At 36.7% G+C, this 24,932-nt stretch overlaps 1 protein-coding gene across 2 annotated transcripts in view; it reads right to left on the bottom strand.

Annotated features, from left to right (window-relative positions):
* DNM3 (dynamin 3) overlaps positions 1-24,932 on the bottom strand; it is a gene marked incomplete at its 3' end in the record, with an annotated part of 171,968 nt that overhangs the window by 107,883 nt on the left and 39,153 nt on the right. Inside the window, exons 10-15 of one of the 2 annotated variants that reach the window (XM_082002893.1) lie at positions 24,287-24,425; positions 22,259-22,345; positions 20,218-20,288; positions 16,515-16,563; positions 14,830-14,859; positions 9,798-9,911 (exon numbers count right to left, since the gene is read on the bottom strand). In XM_082002893.1, coding sequence (XP_081859019.1) covers positions 9,798-9,911; positions 14,830-14,859; positions 16,515-16,563; positions 20,218-20,288; positions 22,259-22,345; positions 24,287-24,425 — 490 coding nt within the window. The remainder of the gene's footprint in view (positions 1-9,797; positions 9,912-14,829; positions 14,860-16,514; positions 16,564-20,217; positions 20,289-22,258; positions 22,346-24,286; positions 24,426-24,932) is intronic. The other variant, XM_082002894.1, reaches the window with a different exon arrangement.

The raw sequence follows: 24,932 nt of genomic DNA, 5'->3' as shown, positions 1-24,932 counted from the left end.
ATAATAGAAAAGAATGCATGAATATTATTTTAAATTACTGTAACCTTTGGAAGAACTGTACTTAGATTTTATATGTAGCTGAAGCTTCTTTGCAAGTAACCTATGCTATGTGTGCTAATGAAAACCGGGAGGTAAACCATAGGAAATCTATGACTACTCCATGCTAGGTTTCTGCTGTGTAGAATACAAAGTCTTTGATTATCAGGAAAAGTTACCTCTGAAAGTTCAGGATGTGATGGAAAAAAACAATAAATAAAACGTAACAAACGGCTTTCCATCCTGATACCTGGCTGGCCATTGCCTATAAATGATCAGCACCGATTGATTGTTGCCGCTTTCATGTGTACTTTGAATCGCTGATATTTCTTCTAACATTCAAAATGATAAGTTACTTTGTCCTGAATCCCACTGATAAAAATGGAATTTGTAAACGAATGCAGAAGTTTGCTTTGGTGAATTTCCAGCTGTCCTGGTAGGGGAAAAAAACCCCTCAGGCTGAATGAAATCCCCACGGACAAAATAATACAAAAAGTCTGGGCTGCAATTTGATACCAGCTGAACTCCAGAGTCAGCTCCCCTAAAGTTAACACTAGTAACAAACTACTGCAACTGGAAAAAAAAGTCCCATCTATATGGTGCTCATTATTGCCAGGAGGCTTTGAATAGCTATACTATAAAAAGAATTAGCCTAAGTATGCAGCCGTTAGTATTATAACTAGCCAATTTTGCAGAATGTGTGTTATATTTTAGACAACCTTGGTCCTGTACAATTTTTTAAAATATGTATATGGTTATTACCTTTTTCATTGCTCCTTCAATAATCAATAGAAGTCCTATTGGGGAGAGAAGGTCGAGTAGCAACAGCGTGACTGTGCCTATACTGGCTGTCTTAAAGCCTACGAAGCAAGATCTAGCACTGTCATTTCCCTTAGCCTCCCATCAAAGCTTATGTATTTTGACTAAAAGAATTCTTTTTTAATGTATATATAACACTTAGAGGTTATCTGCCCTCTCTTCCTTTATTTCACAGAAGATTATCTTCAGGATTAAATTACTGGGTTTTAACCCATTATAGTACGAGTAGATAGAATTCTTATTCTACTTTAAAGTGGAGTTACAACACACAGTTAAATGTAGTTATTAATAGAAAATCTGAAGAGACAGGAAGAAATTAAAAGGAATGGAACCAGGTTCAAACTTGCATTAATATTTCTCAATCTCTTGTTAGGTATGTTTGCTGTTTTAAGGCATAGCAAGTCTGAGAAGTTTTATGACTTAGATTTTGTTTAAGCGGCAGAAAAATGTTTTCAAATCTTGTTAAAAAACTTGCTTAGTTATGCTTTCAAGGGGAACATGATTGTTTGCAAATATTTTTTCTATTTAGTGCTTACTTGCATAGCTACTTCAAATTTTTTTATAATTCTAGTCTAGAAATTAAGAAAGGAAGTATTGTTATCCAGTCAGTAATAAGCTCTCAGTGAAAATACTGTTGAAGATAGCCTGCGTTAACTTTTGCTAAATAAGCAAGAACAATGAAAACATACGGAACTTATGTTTCTGTTAACTCTAGTCCACTATTTGCATTAATCTTTATTTTAAATGACCTTTCTGGATTTAGGAAGTGATTCCCCTCCCATACACCCATGACTCTTCAAAGTTACATTTTTAGACTGTAAGGCTGAGATCTAGGAGGCCCCCTTGGCATGGGGCTTGGAAAGGAGGCGGGGGGGAAATGCAGTGTGCAGAGCAACAGATAGGGAAGAAAGCCTGCATTGTTAGGAATGAATAAGGAAGTATATCTACTTCGGCTCAGTAATCAAAACATTTTCAAAGTGAATTAAGTGATTCTGTGGTTCTTAAAACAGTGCTGGTTTAGTTGAAACAAGTTTTAGTTGATCACAATCATACAGAAAAGATTTCCGTAGTTATAAAACAAGAGGTTTTAAATATGCATGTCAAACAAACAAGATAGCTGTATACAAATATTTCAAGAGGAAAAACAAAAACCCAAACATTACTTTTTGGAATGACTAAAAAAAAAATAGCAGGCTCCAATGCATACTAAATCATGGTGAGAGTTCTGTAAAATCAGGACAATCTCAATGCTTAAGCCTGTTGTATGAACTAAATGATGCAGTTCATATTACCATAGAATGTGCAAAATCAGGAAAAAAAATTAAAGCCAGTATGAACATTTAAATAAGTGAGTGTTTCAATATAAGGGACTTACTGTCATCTTTAAAGGAGCATAATTTTTTTTAGTACACTCAACAAACTTTAGAAGGTAAGAGGAAGAAAAAAATTTCAAACCTTTTCTATATATTCCTGTAATTAAAAAAAAAAAAAAGGAAAAAAGCAAAGAAGGGTGGGGGAAAGTAACTTAATTTTACAGAAATAACTATAGATCAAATAAGCATCCAAATGTGAAAAAAAACCTAGTTATTTAAAAAAAAAAAAGTAATTTGACATTTTTCTGCCTTGTCATTAAGTTGCATGTTATCTTCTGTATTACTGTTTCCAGTGCTATTTAATGCATCTGTACTTTCAAAAGACTAAAAGACAGTGCTATCCTCTCCACGCTCCTTGCCCCCATTCCTGTACTATCACCGTGCATCCACGGACATTTCTGCAGACCACCCAGGCATCATTGCTCTATGGAAAATACTATAACCAAAATAATGAAATACTTGCATAAAAATTCCAAACTTCTAAATAGAATGTTAAATTATTATAATTTTTTAATGCAAATCTGTTAATCAGATTGGAAAATAAGAAACCCTAAATCTTAGTGTGTTTTTTTTTAAATAATAAATTTTAATCAAGAGCATAAATTTACTTTTACTTGCAAAAGCGTTTTTATTAAAAAAAAAATCCTAATTGAAATAATATTAAGGGGCAGGTTTAAACCCACAAAGACAGGAAATGCCCTAGTTGAGCATGAAACTTTCCTGAATAATGCTACTGTACTTCAATACTGCATTTTACGCTGCATTGTAAGACAGTATCTAAAAATAACAACCTGCCCTGAAATAAAAAATCCTGATCACAGTTGGAGAGAATAAAATTCTCAACTCAATTTCCAACCTACCAATTTTTAAAGTCAGATCTTTAACATAGGTTTCTGTTAATATAATACTGGCAATGATGAAATTTTTTTTTGTTGTTGTTATGAGTATTCTGATATATTCTCAAAGCCCTTTACTGACTCAATCAACCAGATACAGCACCCAAAAATGTTAAGCTCTTTTAGCAAATCAACTACAAATTCAAGGAGTATCAGATTTTCAATACAACCAAGAGGAGATAACTATCCAGCCCTTAGTAGTACCTGGTGAATTAATTGAGGGCAAAATAAATTTGCCTCAGTTCAAGATGTAAAGCTCTTTGCTGATTCTTTGATGAATTCTCCTTGTGTACAGTTATTAGAAAGACCGCACAATCTTTCCACTTACAACTTTTACTCCCAGCAAAACCTCCCAGATAGTTAATAGAAAGCCTATTAAAAAGCCTATTAATTTGTTCTTCCAGTCCTTTTATACTATAGGTTGCCAATGAATTTTACTGTACAATTCTTTGCTATTTCACAAAGGATCCATAATACAGAAACTGAGACCTAATTTTCTCTCAAACCAAGGATTTTTTATTTCTTTAACAACTAAATCGAGACATTAAATTTGATGAAATCTACAAAACAAGCAGTGTTTTATATTTGTTTTAAAAGTACTTCTGATTTGCCACTTTTGTTTTTCTTTAAAACGGTCAAGCGGGAAGGAAGACATGCCAACTTAAAGCATGCACTTAAAATTTCACTTAGAGCTACAAAAATTTAAGTAAGCGTATTATAAAGTCAAAGTAAGAATATTTCATGTCTTGGAATTAATTTTTTGTATCTGAATTAGGTAGTCATGTTTTGTGCTTGTATAATTTTTTTTTAAGACATCTTATTTCATCTTACTAGGTTCAAGGAAAATTTTATTCATATAATTGATAAACTTAATTTGTACACTTCAACTTGTATATTAGTTAAAATGCATTTTTTTCTTTATGGCAAAATAACAATTAGAGCTAGAACACCTGAATAATTATGTATTAATTTATTATTAGTCTAATTTAAAACGTCAACACTATCCCCACCTTTAGCCTTTTGGTAAATTCATCCTTTTGATAATCAGTTTTCAGGCTGGAACTCAAGTGTTTTGCTGCTATTCTGTATGGATATGCTTGAGAAGGGTTTGAAAGCACAAGTTTGTTGCTTACCTATGGAGGCACTAGCGAGCAACAATGATTTCAGAACACCATTATAAAACAGACTAATTGAATTTGTATATAAAAGTAATACAACTATTTTTTCCCCTTTTAAGCTTCCAATGTATGTTATACCTTTTGAAACAACACCCCAGTGATGTTGCAAATGTCATTGCTAAATTGGATTACAGTCACTGTGAGCATTTTATATACAGGAAAGTTTAGCAAAGCAGCACATCTTGTGATGTGAAATGATGCTATTTGCATGCTTTTGCTCTATAGCGTAGTCTACGTTTAACTGAAAAACTTACGGAAGCTCTATGATATTATTTTGTTTTCTTACAAAGTACAGATTTTGAGAGAAAGCTAAATTTAAATACTATGCAAAGCAAAATACTGAAGAAATATTATAAGTGCTTTAACATATTAGCAAAATAGATATAAAATGCAACCAGCTTTCTTTCCAGCACACTCCCTTTAACTGGGTTAATGTGCAAGTGGTTGCCTCCATTTATGCGGAAAGATTTTTATTTTTAACATGCAAGATTGTTGTACTTATCTGCTCCTAGAAAATATGTACTGTATAAACATATCCTTTATCTTGAACTTCAGCATTTCTGTGCTTCCAAGAAGAGTAAAAACATCTGGTTAAATTACTATGTGTGAGTACAATATGCAGGCAAAATCCTGTATGAATTGCATATAAAATAAACCATGGCTTCAGTCCTTTTTGTTTTTCCAAATGTTCAGTGTGACCAGTCTGTTGAAATCGCATCTTTGATATATGTCAGCACAATGACAACTAATGTACTGAAATGCTTCTTTTCCGAATAAAAGCAAGTTACGTTCTTGTTCTACAGCTCCCAATGTTTTAAAGTTTAATTCTGTTATGTGTGTTCCCCCCCGCAACAAAAGCCCCCCAAACCGGAATGGTACAAACTGTTGCACACCAGCGGTGATGGCTCCAAGGGACTGGCTGGACGGAGTTGTCATGTGTCTGCCTGTCTACACTTGCTGTGCAGAACATCCTCTCACCTGTACAGCAGGCACAGACAGGCAGTCGCATGACAACCCAGCCTGAGGGACAGCCGCCAGTGGGAAACCGCTCTGACACACCAGAGCATCTTCACCAACAGCTCCAGCCAAGAGTCACTCTGGATCTCAGACGGCCGGTCAGTAACCAAGCCGCGTACTGCAACCCACCTAGAGTCAAACCAACACTGCCTATAAAATACAATAAAACCCACTGCTGAAATTTTTACTGTGCTCCTATAGTACTCTTTTCCTAGTTGTTCTCATTAACTCACTAACAATAAGTTTTATTTATATGCAGCTTTGCGGCACCATTGTACGTTTCGCCCTCCCATTTACTCCTCAGCCATAACTCGAGCAACTTGCATTACTAGATTATTGTCAGTGTAAAAATCACTAACATTCCTGCTTAGCCACAGAACCCGAGAGCAGCTTATTGTGTGGCAAATTAATTCTGTAAGTATACACCGTGTCATACCTTAGAGTAAGGTATGAGAAGGTATACCTTCTGCCCTTTCCACTCTCTCACCTCCTCACTTATTTTCGTATCTGCCTCCCAAATCACGAAGAATTTTACAATTGGGAATAAACTATGAAGTTATAATACAAACTGCATCTATCACTGGATGTTGACAATACTATCCTTTCCTTTTGAAAGGGAATGGAAATATTTTATTTGGAAATAAGACTAAAGGTTTTTTTTCCAATAAATGTAAATTTCACATTTTTAGAAATCCTTAACCTGTGGCCCAGCTTGCCATCCTTTGCACACCAATAATGCCAGCAAAATCTCTGGATGCTTTGGAAAGAATAATAAAATCACATTCTCTGACCATGCCCTGTAAAAATGCTACACCACTTTACAAATGGCATCCTTTTGCTTACAATAAAGACCTTTTTGATTCACAAGCTAGTATGGCGTTCCACATTCCCAAAATCCATTTTATCCTAATATAGAAGTGGCTAATTCACAAACTTCATATTTGAAGGTTGACTCTGAAATGAACCTTAGCACAAAAGCTTACAGCTCATTACAGTAACAACTGAGAGCTAAGATGCTCGGATTTGATTTTTGTCTGTGTGTAGGTATACCTTATAATACTTCAGCTAGCATTACATAGAATACTCTGCAAAAGAAATCTGTATTTGTGAGGTCAATGAATACGCTAAACTTGCACTTATTTACAACAGCCTCAAAGTGGTACACAATATTTTCCTTGCGTCACTTTAAGCAAGTGGAAAAGCACGAAGTCATGGTATTGGTCATTCAGCAAAGTTATGAACACAAGCAACTGTATGCAGGATCAGAAACTGATCCAGATTAGTATTCACATAACTGATACTCTAACTGCTATAACTATACTGCTCAAACATCAGCTTGATATTTCCATAATTACAAGCCTAAAAGGATTCTGAGGCACTGATTCCCACCTCATCAGGAATAAAATCCTGTTGTATGTTTGAGCAGCAACAAAAACATGTCAAGAAACCAATCATTTCTTTTGTAATACTGAGATCATACAAGAAATTTTGAAATCTTTTGCCAAAGTAACTTGCCTCAAAATGCATTCCACTGTGGCATCTTCACTTATAAAAGCTGCAGCTCACAAATAAAGGAAATAATTTACATCCTTCTAACGGCACTAGCAAGCAACCACTTGCATTCAGCGAGTGATTTTCATCTCAGAGTAAATTCCAGACTATAGGAAATGGGCTCAGCTTACACTAGAGGGGGTACACAGCCCTAGAGGTCCTAGCAAGCACTGTAGCTCTGTAAAGTACATTGTCAGAGCTCTCTGGCACACAAGCTGCTACAACATTCCTTACTCTGGGGTAGAGGTGCAGGGGGAACAAACTCATCACTATGACAAGAGAACAAAGGTGAGACCTGACTTTCTGCATCTTCCCCAGCTGCAATGGAGAGGCTCTTGCCGCTGTGCAAGGACTGCAGAAGTGACCTGCCCAAGTGGGAGGCACAGGGGATCTGAACTCCCTACGACCTTCACAGCATGCAGAGCAGTACTGAGCCGGGGCACAGTCCAGACACATAAACACGGGTATCACTTCACACATCACTGAAAACTACCTTATCTTACCAGGGTGGAAATACAACAGCATGCAGCCATTTCAGTAATCATCCGAGAACAGGATGTGACAACTACGAAACCAAGCTGAAAGCGAGAAGAACATTTTAAGGAGATGAAATATAATTACAAAAATTGGAATTCAACCAGGAGATCAAACATTTGCTTCTTTATTTTCAGAAGGCAGTAGTTCTGTTTCTGAAACAAGCCACTTGTCTTTTGACTAACCTAATTGTCAAGCTGTGGCTTTGACCTTCTTTAGAAAGCATCTAAAACAGATCTTACTAAATTTTTAAGTCCTACTGAGAAAGGTCCAGTAAAAAAAAAAAAAAATCTCCAACATAACTTTGTGAACTCTTTCCCAGGACAGCATAAGCAAATTATACGGCAAATCTGTACTTAAGGAGAAACGCCTTCCACCAGCAAAGCATGGAATAGTACTACAACATTATTTTCTCTTGCCACTCCAAGAAATGCCTGAGTGATATCCCATATTGGCCTGAATGAACTACTTGTATTTTCATGGGTCTCAATACACAACTGATTGGCAATTAAGAGACATTATTTTAAAATATGCACATGGAAATCAGACAGTGGCCATTTCCCTCCATGTACTATTCTGAGATTCCCAGTTGACTCTTCCTAGCAGACTATCAAAACAAACGATATATTTTTAAAGTTGCATAGCAGAAGACATTCCATGAGTATTTTCAGGAATTTTTATATTTCACACTAAACAAAGGTCAGACTCAAAAAAGCGACACCAAAACTGCCTAAAAATTGCCACAGCACATCTTGGATGCACCTCCAATTGCTTGAGACAGAACATAGCAAGGGGTGTTAATCTCACCACATCACATACTTTATTTTAGTTAAAGTTACCTGTACCTAATCTAAGACAAAAAGTTCTAGTAGCTTCAAGACAGATCACACAAAACATCTTCAAGTTTTCAAATTCATAAAGGCACTTTTGCATTTCTTTTTAATTCATTTTTATGTCATTGCAATAAAATACTGCAAATTATATTTCAGCAATCTGAGAATAAAACTTCCCCTCCTGACACCTCGCACTTGGCTCCTCCCCTCTGTCTGACAGGCACTCAATTTTCCTGTTACAGTAAATACACTTGAGTCCCTTTAAAACTTAAATAAAAGGGCAAGGGGCAAAATCTTCAAGATTAACCTAATTTGTCCCTCAATCTTAAGGTCTACTGCAAAATGGCTACTGACCCAGGAAATAAATACTACTGACCAGTGGAGTTTCCACCATCAGTAGCGTTACTGAAGTAACTACCTGTGATGAGTACCACATTCTGGATCGCACAGGACTCAGCAGAGCTCTGGCTTATGTACATGCATTGCAGGACCTCTCCCCAGTGGTTCTAGAAAGTCCATGGCAGTAAAACACTAATGTAGTTTAAACAGAATATGAATCATGTGCACAGTCCCCATCAACCAACTCCCTGCTTTGTTGGGGTGAGCCTGTGTTTTGATTATTACTTAGAATAAGATGGAAAGATTGAGTGGTGTTTTAGAGCTCATTTAAAACTCTCTCTTTACCTGTGCCTCTTCCATCTAATGAAGTGGTTCATGTTAAAAATCACTATTATTTTTCTGAAAACATTTCACTTAAGCTCCATAATAGATCAGAAAATAATATTTTTTTAAATGTAGCCCAATTTTCCTACAAAAACCAACACAAACCTTAAAAAAAACCACAAGGACTTTACTGTAAAGCTGATAGTGCACATAATCCTATTTTAACCTTAAGAAATTAACAAAGCTGCTGGAGTTTCAGATAGAACATATCATTACCAACGTTGTTGAAAAAAAATAGTTGAACAGAACAGAGCTGCCTAACAACACATTCAATAACGTAAGCAACCTGGAGATCCTGATTATTAGAAATTATTATTAGAAATGCCTCTTCCAGGACTCATACTACTCACCTCAGATTTACTGATCAGCAGCGACGTTTCTTACCAAGGTGCATTTTTTGCCAAATTGCCAGAGAACAATTTTTATCATTAAATCACTTGCTGTAGAAGTAACTTTACCTAGACAATTTATAATCAGCTTACAGTAGATGCGCAGGGGCAGTTCAAACAGGCATAGGACAACAACCAGAACATTCCAAGAAAGGCTTTTTTTTTTTTTTTTTTTTGACCAATGTGTGGAAACCACAGGAAGAAGGGAAAAAAGTAAAACAAAACACAAAAACACCCCACACAACATTTCAACATTTTACCAGAAGTCTTAGAGAGTCAGCATTTTCCACTAATCAAAACCAGAAAATTTAAAGAACACAGGTAAAATCTTAAAACATTCTTTCAGTTCAAGCCCGTAGAAGCTGATTTAATATTTTAAGCTGTTATCAAAAGACTGAATAAATACTGGGGCTTTTTCCCCAGTAGAAAAAAGTTCTTCATTCCTTACCTCATCATCTTTATACCAGGACAAGCTTTCTGCAGTTAGAACGAACCAGTATTCCTTGGATCCTCCTTTCATGATCCCAATATTGTTGATGGTCAGCCAGCCTTTCCGGATGACCTGTGCAGAGGTGCAGTCAAGCACAAGTTTAGTTCATTACTTACTTGACATAATTCTGCTGCTGCATTCATTCTTTTAAATGAAGACTTGCTAAATGAAACACAAACAGGTGCATTTTTTCAGTCTCTGGCAGATTCAAGAGTTTTTGCAGGTTCCTACCATTCAAGGGAAAAAAAAAAAAAGGTAACAAAGCGAATATAGTGTTTTCAGCTAAAAGGTTGGAGAAAGAGAAAAGCCTATATCCTGCTATACTTAGAGCAAGTATGAGTGCATTAAGGATCATGCAAACTTGAAGATATTTATTTGCTGTATAACAACACATTGTAAAAGTCCGTACAACTTTACGTATGACTACTCTGTTCTAGTCTAATTGTTAAGATCATTTGTAAAGTTGGATACTAGGAAAAGCACCTAGATTCTGGCAAAGCAAGTGGCTTCTGGCATAGGTAGAACAGGAAAAGAAAAGGTGGGGGGAACCCTAAAGCGGCAATAAAAACCAGGGGTAAAATGGGTAAAGCAGAACTTTATAAAATAGATACAAGCCAAAGATGAAAGAACAGATGCAAACAGCATAGTTATAAATACTAAGGCCAGGAGGCTACATCATGCAATGAGGAAGGAGGGCAAAAGAAAACTTAAGAGGAATGAGACAACTCTAGAGGTGAAGACAGAATGGTCATGAGAATTGGTTTATGGATCATATAGAAACTTCCCATTTTATTAGAACATTTACTGTTTTCCAATACATATATGAGAAAGCAAACATTCCTTCCTACCATTCTCTGAACAAGACAACAGAACGCTCCCAAACACACTGATGCAGGGAACCTCAGCCACTCTGTTTCTCCCCACAGCAACACCCTTTACTTGCCTATGAAGTATTGAGATGGAAAGAAACGCTCAGGGAAACCCTTCAGAACTCCCTCAACAAGTCCCACAAGCACGGACTTGTGCGATCAAACATGAGTTTCCTCTTGCTTCTAGAGGAATATGTGAGACACTGACATTCCTCTCATAGGGTTTTACAGAACTAGTAACTCCAACATCAACAGATAACCAGAGAAAAACATTGCTCAATATCTACTCCTTGTCATGTGTAAAAGTTTCAGAATCGGAATTCACTCCCATTCAGCATGTACGTTCATGTAAGCTCCCTGAAAAAATAAGCTTTGGTATTGCACAGAGCAAGGGACTGAGTTATATCTGATAACTAAACCCAAGAAAGAGATCAGAAGTTACACCTGAAAAGCTGGTAAAATTATTGGTAATACACATAATCCAAGAGTATCAAGATGATCATGTTTTCCCACAACATAGTTTTACTTTCCAGAGAAGCTGAATTACGCCTTAGACTCCAGCCACTTTCTCAAAAAATAACTCAAGCTATATTTTAGAAATAAGTGTCCTTCCATGGGCAATAAGCAGCAAAGATTTTCAAAGAATTTTTTGAAGTTAAAAAAAAACAACAACTTTGGGGGTGGGGAGGTGTTTGTTGGGTTTTTTTTTTTTTTAACCTATTGTGTTAGTTATGTTGTATAGTACTTCAGCTTGAAAAATGAAAGTAGTGTGTTTCATTATTGCTTTCACTAGTTCATTTTCTGGTTGGCTTGGATTTAAAAGATCCATTTCAATATTTCCTATCATATTTCTAAATGTCACTCTGTGCAAACCGGATATTAGTGACATGAGTTATGAACTTCAGGAAGGTGAAAAATATGGGCATTGTCAGAAGCTAGTGAAGACAATATTCTGACCGGTAGTTGGGACTCCATGTACAGGATGAACAAGAGATGACACAGTTCCTTCCTTCAGGGTCCTGATACCTAATCTGGGTGCCTGAAAAATGGAACTTAGAGGGTACAAATGCACATGAACAAGCCAGAAGGAAGTCATTTTCTGATAGTTCAGCTGCACAAAACCCAAATTGTATCTGTTGTTCTTATTCTCCACCACTTCACGGATAAACAGGAAAGCAGGATTTCACACAATAAGTACTTTTTATGTATTGATGCATGACTTATTCAATTAAATCTAATAAGGTATTTGTAAAAGAAACACATTTCAGAATCAGAAAGTGTTCCATTTCTTTCAAAGTATTTGAAAGATTATTTCAAGATGAGTGAGAGGTAAGTAAAATTGACTGGGCAGACAGAAACACAAGTGCAAAAACCGTAAGACTGGCTACTGCCACAACAATACAAGCAGCAGTATTTGTTAACATAAGTCCCTACTAAAGTTGTGTTACATCACTCCATTGAAATAATTTTGAACACACAACACAATGCCCAGCACTACTCTATCTTCTAATCACTGTCATAATAACATGTGTTACCAAATAGTAAGCACATTGAGAGAATAAATATTGCAAAAATTACTCTGTGAGGCATCCTTACAAGCTACTGGTTCTTTGGGTTCAAATATGAAGATTCTCACACCACAGAGGCTAAAAAGGAAAAACAGGTTAGAGGGGAAATCTAATACAGTATATCACTGTAATTTGCCAAAAGTCAGAGCATAAACTGATCCTGTCCTGATACTGAACACAACCGAGATCCCGTGCCATGGTTTCCCCAAAAATCATTCCACAATATATCGCATAACTTAAAAATAATGACAATGGCTTAAGTCCTAAACATGTCTACTTTAGACAAAGATTTAGTCTTCACTGAAGCAAAGCACTCAGCAGTGAAAAACCGAAACACGTTTACAAATGTAGTTAAACAAAGATTGAGATAATTAAGTCAATCATGAAGGAATCTTAATCTAAAAAATAAGTATCATTAAAAGCCATTTAGAACAGCAGTACTTCTCTAGTCTTGATAAGGTGAAAATTCAACAGCAGCATGTTGAATATTCAAGGATATTTCAAAATTTAGCATCATGTGGTTGTCCACAGGCATCACCTCTTTTAAAGAGACACTGGCATTTCTTAACAGAACAGCCTTGACATGATTTTTCATGACCACCTCACTGACCATGGCACAAGCTTCCATTTCCATCTACTTGCTTAAAAAAAAAAAAAAAAAAATCTGTAAACACTTTTTTTTCCTGGGTCATTCAAGGTAACAAGATTTAAGTATACCTGAAGAAAAGAAGCAGCAAAGTATGCTACAAAGCAGGATTAAAAAGTAAAAAAGAAAAAAGGAGTTACTAGGGAAAGAGTTACTTATTAGCACTATAGTTCAGGCCAACTGACGGAGTCTGAATGCTACTTGTGTCCAGAACAAGCGAATCAGATTGCTGGTGTAACATTGTAAAAAAGGAGGCAGGTCAAACAAAGCCTTCAAACCCAAACCTCCAAATCACTTGGACAGTGACTTGAATCTCCTAGTTCAGATCAAGCCCCTTCTCCAATTACAGGGGCTACTTCAAGCATGGCAGCAGATTTTGCCACAGAAGTAAAACACAAAACAGAATTTCATATAAATTACATATAATGCTCTATAATTTGAGTATCTTGCATTTTTACACACAGAATATCACTTGGGCACATGGAGCAATGACACCTTCATCTTCAAAGGTTTATCATGAAGGGGAACTTTAAGCACTAAATTTTAGTCACCAAAACAAATCTCAATACACAAAATACAGAATTAAGAGTGTGTCAGCTTTCAGGAACCAGACCTTGCTAGCATGCTGTGTAAAACCAAGCATTACACTGATTATTTCAAGCAAATTAGAAGACAGACTAACCTGTGGCTTAAAAAGAAACTTTGTGGAGTCAGGTCAAAACCTCAGGCGGGTAGCAAAGAAAAGACAAACAAAAAAGGCCAAAGATTAAGCATGAGAGGATAAATTAGTAGTAGAGGAAAAAGGAGCAAAAACATGTTAAAAGGAATTGGCATTACACTTCTTCCAAAAATGCAATGTTGCTGCACTCATCTTACTTCTGAGATAACTATTAACTATTTCTGTGTATCTGCATCATTCCAGTTCAAACAAAGCTACAAAAAAGAAAAGCAACGGATTGCAAATCAGCATCCCATTATTTTGGGACAAATTATTGATCTTGATGTCCCAAGAGATTCAATTCAACTGCTGTTAGAATCAGTGCTGCCTAGTCCTTTTTCCTTTATTGAACATAAGTTTGAAATAATAACTAATATAATTTTATCATGTGGCAACAAATGGGAAAAATGTACGTTTTCATCATAGTTATTACCAAAGAATGCACGATACAGAGATTTACTTCTTACACCTAACCATCACTGAAGCAGGAGTAACTTGTTATAAAATTAACTGCTGTTTAGACAATTAATTCTAATTAGTAATATTAAAGGCATTCACATATTTATTTACTCATGAGGTGGAAGGGTTAGAAAAAGAGTCTGTCCATGATATATTGATCCTCCTAGTGCTATGAAAAGAATGCTAAAAAGACTTTAAATATTTCTAAGTTTTTATTAATAAAACTCACTTTTTCTACCAGAATTAATTTCTTTACATAAACAGAATACCAAAAACAGTACCAGTACCCATAAACAGCATGTTCATTTACGCAAAAGCTAACGTTTCCTTTTGGTTACCAGAAACTTATTTGCCCACCTTTCAAAAAGAGGTTTACTATGAAGAGAGGCACTTATATCAGACAAAAACTGCTTTCCAGTTATATAATAAAATAACACCAATTAGTCATTTTAGTTTGAGGAACTCAGTAAATTATAAAAATATTAATTTCAATTCAAAGTTTTCTACAACATTTTAAGTTATACTAGTTCATACTTGTAACAGCAGGTTAGTAGCAGTTAAGTGATGAACTGCAATTATACTTCGTTGAGGAAGTGTTACAGACAAGACAGTTTAACATTAAGTAGTTCAGTAGCAAGTATTCAACAAACCAATGAGTTAGAGACAAACTTTGCCCTCTGAAAAGCTAAATGAAAAAGCAACAATAAAGCTTACAGAACTTAGCTCGTACAATTTGCCTTGAAGGCGGTAGATTGGTTCCCTGAAATGGCAAATTGCAAAAATGAAGTTTTATTTCAGAAACATTTTCTCATTCTTTTCAACTCCAAACAATTAACTTACAAACATCTGTTTATTATCTTTAAAATAAAAGGTTCAGCAAAGTCCTTTATACCAAAAGTAATCAAGTCGCAACATTCAAAAACACCAAGCTTTTTCTCCACTTCTTTAGAGAAAGAACATTCACTTAATTAAAAAATCATTCATTTTATTTGTGTATTTTTGAAAAGTCTGATAATTGGTTGATTTTCCTTTTATGGGACCCTCCAAAGTGATGACGGTTGTTGTGTTTGACACATGTTCCAGCACAGCTAGATAAGAAGAAAATCTCTCCTCAGAGGGGAGAGACTAGTCTTTGAAGCCATTTCAGTGTTTAGATCTTTCAACTTTTTTCACTTTAGTCCAAACTATATATTACATCAAAAATGCCACTCATGCTGGTCAGGCTGTGAGGGACCATCACATCCAAAAAGTTAATGGATTCCTTTAACTAACATCTCAAAAATAACTAGATATTTCTTGGTGAGAGTAAGAGGTTGGATTTTTATCCCCAAAAAGATGACTAAGTTTTCCAAAAAATGACAGAACTCATCTACAACAGCAGAATAGGAGACTTGCTGAAATGTCAGGTTTATCACCTAGGGGATATAAACTCAGTGGTCACATTTGAAAACCTTGACCTTTCACCTCCTGAGCATTGTTTGACCAAATTGCACATGAAATCATCAAGATGACATTCAATACTGGCAATTACTTATACAAAATTTCATTGGCTTATTTTTATTAGAATTTATTTCCTTTTAAAGTATGTACTAATTCCATAACGTTTTCTTTCTGTTTAAGACTTTGCAAAACCCTCAAAGTGAGCAGAAACCCTCAAAGTTGGAGCACTGTCATTATTTTCATCTCTCATAAAAAAGAGGACTGATTCTGTGAAATACTGAGCACCCCTGGCCCACACAAAAGCAAAGAAAAAGGCAAAACTCAGGAGCACTTAGCATCTTGCAGAATCAATCCCATATTCTTATGTGATAAAAAGAAACAAACAAGTAATTTCACTATGAATCTCAGTGAAAATGCTAATTAATCTGAGACCATCAACAAGTTATTCTTTGTTTACTTTGAGAGGCCTATCGTACATAGTCAACATATTTGTGAAGTCAACTGAAAGCTTTCAGAAGAGGTAAAGGCAAGCCCACTTTTGCTTGCTGAATTGCCCCATTCACTGCTATTAAGCTGTGAACATGTAAGAACTAGTAAAAGAATTATGACAAAGCACACACAAGCAAGTACTCACCAGCATTTTGGATTCTGAAATTCACAAGTTTGCAGTTTGCAGTTAATGACAAAATACATTGATGTATAACATGAAAGATTCAATGCACTAAACGGCATGGGAGGGGAGACACTAACCATCAGTGCAAGCAGTAGCAGAGATATTAAACAATAAATGGTGAAACAATGCAAGTCAGGTGGCTCTGAAAAATTCAGTAAAACAAGGCAATGATGATGCATTTTATACATGTTGGAAGCAGAAAAGGTAAATGATACACTTACAACAAATGAACACAGCCAAGAAAACCAAACAGCTTGGATTAACTTGCACATGCCATTATTCATTCTCTGTTAGGTGCCTACCTGATTTCCCACTGCACTTTTGTTAACCTGACTGCTTCTTTGTTGGGCACTAAGGGAAGCAGAGGAAAAGAGTTATACTGAAGAAACTCAAACTAAGCCAGTTCCCAAGGAATATATTTTACCAGTAATAGTTACTTCTGATTCCAACAACAGAAAGCTAAAGTAACAAAGAAACACAGCAAAATGATTGCATATATGTGCATATTTCAACTACTTTTTCTTACAGTATAGGATCGCCTGCTTAGGACAGAAGTGACATGCACAATAGACAGCTCCTACTAATAGTTTCCTTTGTAACAACATCCTACTTGGATTGGTAAAGGTTACTAAAAGCACAGAGAAATTATGGCTCATGTGGGTAACTTTGGAAACATTAGCCTCTATAAATATTCAAAAGAGACAAAACCCAAGCCATTTCTGTTATTTAGCACAGTACAACAAAATCCTCCCCTGCTGGAGGCTCCTTAATAGCTTTGTCTTGACAGTTTGTTTTGGATATTATTCTAATATTTATATGCACTTTGAGGGTGTAAATATAACCAATGGATGAAGCAGTCACAAAGCTGATTCAAAAAGCTGCAACTCATATAAGAATAGAGCATATTTGAAATTAAACCATATTTAAAATATTTTGCTCAATTTTTGAACTCTGGTAATCCCAGTTCCTGAAACAAAACACACTCCTGTCTCAAAAACATACAAGTTGCCATTAATTCAAAAAGCATTTGCATTATGTGGTGGTTTAAGTGTTAGGCCACAAAATTAAAATACTGCTGAAAAGAGGAAGAAAAGTGTTCAGAGAGCAGGCTTTGGTTACTCAACCACCAGAATGGCCATTGGTGACAAGAAGTTTTGTTTGGATTAGATGATACCATTTCACCAGGCATTGATTAACTAAAGAAAAAAGTATACATATTAGATCAGCTACAAACAGTGCTCTGAAAGAATAAGAAAGATGTGCTTGGATAACAGCCTATGGGCCAACCCTGCAACTGTTTTGTGCACAGCTGCTGTTCCAAAGACTTGCTGAAGCACCAAATTCAGCCTTGTCTCAACTTGGACCCTGCCCTTCAGACCATCAAACCAGCAGTCCACGTGCTGTCCATGAGACGATCCACAGGGATGTTTATTCCATGTGCCTATTCACTGGGCTTAGCTCTCAATCATCCAGATCCTTTTGACCAAATAACACTGCATGTCTCTAGTGCATTGTCCAAGTTGCATAAGCTTTGGTGAATAAATTATGATTAAATAACATGCACACAGATAACACAGCACTAACTCCTCACCAGGTCCGATCTGTTGTTTGAGAAACACACATGAGATGGCTTTAGGAAACCTAATTGCCATTCTTTTGGTTTGGGTGGGATTTTTTTTAAAGTTGTATGTTATCACTTTTGGAAAGCTAATTAGACCACTAACATCATACTAAGAAACCTATGCCTTTTAGAAATAGCCCAGCCATTGGTCCTCTATTTACTGTTTTAAATAACAATTACTCTATGTAGTTTGAAGCATGTAGCTATGTCTAAGTTATACCAACTGCAAACAAACCCAATCCCAACATTTTACCACTTGTTCTGCTAAATTAAACAAACATTAATATTCTAAGATTTCACAATTTCATAACTATGCAAAGTTGTTCTAAATACTGGCATTCTTAAATCCTTTGCAAGTCAGTTCACATCGCACTGTACCTGCCTTAGACCCTGCAATGCTGCAAGGTAGTTTGAAATGTCTTGCACTCTCATTTTTATGAACAAGGTTCACAGGACTTACACTTATAAAACATTGCAGTCACATGAGACAACTGACTAGAAGACTCAGCAAAAGACAGGAAACACTAGGAAATCTGGTGAATCTATAGTCCAGGGTGTTTAGATACCACAGAAGCCCATATGCCATTCCAAAATCATTTCATTTTCCAGTTCTAACATAATTGATATAACAATAATATGATTATAATTTAAAATGTGTATTTTTTACTGTTTAGCTCATAAATTAATATATTTTACATTTTAAGTTGTTCTTAGTTACACAAGTTTTCTCTTCCAGTTGAGCACAAGTCAAAAAAGATAATTCCTTTCCCATCAGTTCCAATCTATAAAAACACTTGCTTAAACTTATCAGTGAACTTAACTGAAGAGCCATTTGTTATCTGCTTATACCCCGTGCACAGTGGCTGGGAATTTCTAGATCTCAACTGGCAAAAGAGTAAGCAGCTTTTCCAAGAAACTGAACTCAGGCATTTCAACTCCTTGGAAAAGACACAGCAGTGAGTACCATGGACTGAACTACAGGCCCCAGCAGCAGCATCCATGACAAGGATTTTTCCAGGGGAGAGACATAATGAAATCACACCAGATACACCTGGCACTCCAGAATGCAAGACTATAAAACACTGAAGGTTCCAAGATGAACAATGAAAAGTCTTTTCACAGTGAGGAGAGGCAAGCGTTGGAACAGGCTGCCTAGAGAGGCCGGAGAATCTCCAGTTTTGGAAGTTTTCCAGATCTGATTGGACAAAGCCCTGAGTAACCTGGTCTGAACTCAGCATTGACCCTCCTCTAAGCAGGAGGTTGGACTATGTGACTTCCCAAGGTCACAACACACACCATGAATATATATGGAGTGTTTTTAACAGGCCTTTTCCTGCCAGAAAAGGATGAAGAGAAGTAAATAGGAGGCAGGTTGTTATCTTGACCTCTAGAAGGCCAGCTACCATTCCTACAACATCCTGTCATTTGTCAAGAGAACTGATAAAGATATCTAGGACCTGCAAACAACTCTAGAGAAAGTTGCTCAAACCAAACACACAAACAGTGCCTGGCTTCTCCTTCTCCCATCTCAGCTTACTGAACTCCATGTTTTACACCTTCAAGGCATACTGCCAAAGATGTAGACCTTCCTTCACAGTGCTAACTACAATAGGCCATAGTAGAATACATACTGCGGTGCCAAACTTTGTTGCCAGCATCCAACATGGATGAAACCTGTTGTGGTTCCAAACACTGTTATGGCAAATATGGCACGAATAGGACTGAAGGAACATTTATTCTTCAAAGAGCAAAGACATCTTTAATGTTTTTACTTGTGTCAAAATGTTGGTATGAAGTCCCCGAGGCACAAACTGCTGGATGCGGAGGGAGAACATTCTGGTGAGTATTCTCACAGCCTTTTCAATTAAGTGAGGAGAACGTCAAACCAGGCCCTGCAGGGCATTGTGCTACTATTATTCTCTACAGCCAAACAGCAGGCACACTTACAATACAATCACATCCATTACTCTGAGCAAAACTGTTTCACACAGAATCAGCTCCCAAAATATGCATTAGCAACAATGTGGATGTGGAAAGACCACCAATATTATACATTTCTGTGATCCTAAAATGGATACAGTGAGGGCATCAGCTTGCCAAAGCTGCTTCCTGAGATGCATGCGATTCCAGATCAAGACATAAGCTTCAGCTTCAGTGAAACCAGGCCTGTGAACTGGGCTAAAGAAACCCCTATAAGTGGGACACAGTTCAACACTGTCTATATTGAGAAAGAGCATGCTCCTGCATGTTTGGAACTTCTCAGCTTGCATCTTCACTGTCACACTTCAGGACTTGTGTTTTGAACTTAGAAAAAACAAAACACAAAACCTGAACCACAAGCCAAAACTGACAGTGTCTTTATAACAAAGTCTCTATATACATACTTTGCAAAGCCAATGAAGTCTTCGTGGTTGGTGTTGATGTAAGAAACCTGGATATCAATCAGCAGCAGCACCTATTAGGGGAGACAGGAGAGAAAAACAAAGGATGAGTAAGGTGGAGGAGAGAGATTGAGGAAAAAGGAAAGGAGAAAAGAGCAATACTTTTGAGATTTATGCATTATTGAAGATTGCTTTCATAATTGTTCTCCACAAAAGCAACAATATTTTTGAAATCCCACCACTTCTGTTCATGTACTTGTTTTATAAGCTAGACTACAGAACAGCTATTCCCTCTTCCTATTTTCCTGACATACCTCATTTTTCACTATTTTGGCCCTTGTCCACTTCATTAAGATCAATCATACATGACCAGAGAGAGTTTAATAATACATAACATAGATTTTAGCTCTATGTTTTGCAAGTTAAACAAAATTCTGTCCATTTGTAGCATTCCGGCCAAGCCAGCAAGGAACCCAAACCTTAAACCTAAAATCAGGGTACCTAAATTTTCTTTAGGTACTACACAAAGAAGTGATAGGTAAGCTAGAAAACATACAGTCCGGGTACTAGACAGCCATTCTGGTGCACACATCTGGCTTCAGAGATGAGCTAGTCAATGAAATAACAGAATGAATGGTTTGTGTAGTTATCACTCGTCAGTCATTCAATAGACCAGAGACAGAATTTAACTCAAATTTGGTAATCTAACTCAGCAAAGAGCTTGCTAAAATACTAGAGAAAGCTCACTCCCACCCTTAAACCAGCTTCTTGAACACAGACGAGACTGCACTTCCCCCCCATCTTTTCAGACTTATTGCTAGCAAATGGTAGCATTTCATATATTCAAAGCATGCAGAGTTATTTCTGTACAGCTCCTCAAACACAGTATCACTCCCAAATTCTTCACAATTTCCAGAAGATATTAGGTACCTCACTCAGAGCAAAAGATAGTGGGGAACTGGGTCTAGGTCTTACCGCTGAAGACATCCTCACTAGTGTTTTGATTTGTTAACGATAACTGCTAACAGCATAAATAATGATGTGAATATGTGATAATAACCTACTGGACCAATTCTTGGCATTTACAGAAAGCTGATATTTTGTACTTTGCTCTGGGAAATTGCCAGGTATGTGCACACAATGAAGAATGGAATAATAAGACGACTCAATTATTCTAAGTAACATGTACCTTCTTCCCAATTTTGAAATAACCGAGTGTGCTAGAACTCCCTGCAAGAACAAGCCTAGCAAATAAAATATTTTAAAAATTCTTTTTTAGACTACATTCACAGCACAGATTAAAGTAAAAGAAGCGGGACATGCTGCACAGCTCCACAGCTTGCACAGGGACAGGACTAGAGAGACAGGAGTCCAGAACAGCTTAGGGGTTCTACCTAGCCCTTCTTCCCCAAATATTTTTGTTGTCACGCTCTGCACTCTCCAGACAATAATTCCTGTTTTCACTTCCAGTGGATTTTCTTACATATAATCTAAGCTTTGAAGTTTCCTCGATTTGGAGTGCTTAGCCAGGTGATGAACATTCTAAACAAGTTTCTCTGAATTTTTTTTTTTTAAACTTTTTTTAAACTTGAAGGAAAGCTTGTCACTCCCACAAGAGTCCCAGTATAATTGTTTGTGGGCCTCAATGTAATTAGATCATGGGATGGGTATGTTTCCTTTTTTTTTTTTTTTTACAAAGTAGAAAAAAGCTGGGTATTTTTGTGTGTGTTTGATTAATCATTAATCAATTTCCCACAAACAGCCACTGTGGCACAGATAAGGAAATGGCACACTGTGGCACAGGAACAAGCCAACACTACTTCAAACCACCAATCTTAATCTTGAAAGACTAGGTTAGGATTTTCTGTAAAAATTCTAGTCTCCTCTGTGAAAGCTCAGTGGTAGAAGAGCAATTGCTCTCCCCCTCTAAAACGTGCAGCCTGGGGGTGGGGAATCGTTCGATGTCTTACTATATGCAAGAACTTTCCTCTGTCACACCCTTCACATACTTCCCCGAACTGTTAGATCTCCTATTTATTCTCACCTGATCCTTGGTCTTCTCTTCTCTTTCACGAATGTAGCCTGCAACAATTCTTTCTGTTTCCTCACACAACCTTGGATATGTTGCCAGCTGAAAAGCAAAATAAATAGAAGTTTACAACTGCAGGGTGGCTTCAGTAGAATACAAACAGAGGAGCCTCCAGCTTTCTTCTTTGGAAGAAAGCAATTATTATAAATGCTGGGACTAAAAGTTAACTACACTACAAAGCAAGCCTTATTTGCTATTAATGGTCATTTTCCAGAGGAACTGGAGAGACCTAAACCCTTGGATTGATTCTCTGCTTTTGCTCCATGGAACACTGAGGAAAAAACACTTTGGACATGTGAATCACAGTTTATCAGCCTTGGGGTAAGGTTTCTGTACATCTCTCTTCTACTGTGCCTAATTCCAGAGTGGCACTTTAAATAATTCCCAGGTTTCTTGTTCTTTGAAGGCTCCACCTTGTGGCAACATCTTTGCATCTCAGTACCAGTACTTAAAAATGTAAACAGAAAAAAAAGTAAATTTGGCCAATTGCACTGGGAAAAGAATCTGCACAATTAGTTCAAGTGACATATCTTCCAAACATTGACAAAAGTGAAAAAACTTGGAAACTCCACTCAAAATATTGCAGTGAATCCACTTCTTTATGATCTTTGTCAAAAAGCTTTTCACCCTTTCCTGTTTTAAGAAATAGCTCCTTTCCCTGCTCATTGGTAAAAAAAAAAAAAAAAAATCCTCACATTATTCAGAAAAATGCAAAGGATGTGACAGGATATTTCTCAACAACTTCAGCACACGTGTGCTCACATCCCAGAACCGCTCCTGTGCTTGCTACTATTAGGGTACCCTGCATTTTGAGATGGTGGGAAAGACAGATGAACAGAAGGTGAGACAATAAAAGTAGCCAGTTAAGAAGTCTACAAGAGTCAATGGGATCTTCCAGAATATCACAGAGCAATGGGAGAAAAGTGAATTGAAAATCAGCAACTATTAATTGTCAGTGCTTCAGACAAGTGAGTCGCAGTATTTGCAGATGACAACTTTCCTATGAAGGTGAAAAGTGTGAGGGGAAAAAAAAAAAGCTTCATATTAATATATCTGACATGCCTCCTTAGCCACAGCTGGGGGTGTGTGAAGTTTGAGGTTTTATTCTAAGAGTATACCCCAAACAAAGCACACACTTCAGGAAAACCATCCCTAAATACTCATAGTAATGCTATGTTTAGTTTTGATGAATGTGTTTCTTAATTTATTACACTTGCAGGGTCTTGAGTTAAAAGTTTAATTGATGCACACAACTTTCACATCTGGAAGTTCAATGCTCAGCAGTTCTTCCCATTTAAATATTCAATATTACTGTGCAGCAAGCTCACTCATCAACACTAATGCAAGGAAGTACAAATACAAGGGAGATGAAGTCTTCCAAGCTTTCCACTTCTAACTTCTTGACAGCTGGAGACCAAGACATTTTGGGGTTGTGTATGAAAAAAGCACAGGAGAAGTTATGGACCTATTACATTGCAACGAACTGCGGTGCTACCCAGTAAAGTTTCAATATAGAATGAGCATTTTTCTCTCCTTCATAGATGTCTCAACACATTTGAGGCCTTTGCTCTAGAAAAGTTTCACTGTTTCTTCCTCTTACTAGCACTGGAAAAGAAAACTTTAAAGTACAATTTTTTCACTGATTTACATGTCTCTGGAATTGCTGCCTACGTTCCATTTTCAGTACCAATGAAAACATGGTTTTAAAGAGGAAACCAGGGGCAACCCTTGACTCAAAAAAATACTCCAATCACAAGGTGTATACGTATATTCAAAAGACAAGAATAAAAAACCCAAACATTTCCAGCATTACATTGTTGTAAGAGTTTTGCAGAAGTTGTAATAACTTTAGAAAGTCTTACTCCGTACATCAAGTGACTAGATCGGGAATCTCTTATAATACCATAAGATGCAAGATAGGCTTTATATTATCTACTATACCGTTACATCATACTTCCATTGCCAGATCTATTTGTAAGTTACCTTTTTAGTGCACTTCTTGACAGTGTTGATTAACTCTTGCATCACCAGATCCACACTTTTTAAGCAAGGTCCTTTCAGCTTGACTATCTGTTTTTTAACAATGGCTTCAAATGCCATGTCTGGAGTAAACAAACCTGTTCTGTGGACATAAAAGAATATGTAAGACAGTAATAAAAACATTGTGCAAGGAAGACTTTTTTTTTTTACTGAATTGCTCATATCTTCATTTTCAGAGGCTTACAGCTGAATAATAACAATCCCCACACAGACTTCCACAGAACTAAGTTCGCTCCTTTCTCCAAAAAACAGTGTCATTGTAAGAATATAAAAGTAGAAACTGCCTACTACTCGAAAAAGACTGTGAGAACTCTAAAGAGTAGCGGTATAATGCAGTAAAGCCTCTTCAGCAGTGCATCAAACCTTAGAGAAGGGATGAATGGCAGCTGCAGCACCCCATGCACAATCACTTGCATAGCAAGCCCATAAGGATCCTAAAGGTGCACTTTTCACTCACAACAGGAAATGTGGTTCTGTTACTCAAGAGTCCTACACGGACATTTTCCACAGTTGGTCACTGCAGGGTGTATGAACCTATATAACAGACACCTCACAGAACCAGTTCTAAACAAATAGGCCTTACTACTTT

Source organism: Phaethon aethereus, assembly GCF_964289735.1.
Source record: "Phaethon aethereus genome assembly, chromosome: 8".
Taxonomy (NCBI): Eukaryota; Metazoa; Chordata; class Aves; order Phaethontiformes; family Phaethontidae; genus Phaethon; species Phaethon aethereus.
This window is presented reverse-complemented; position numbering and strand designations above follow the sequence as displayed.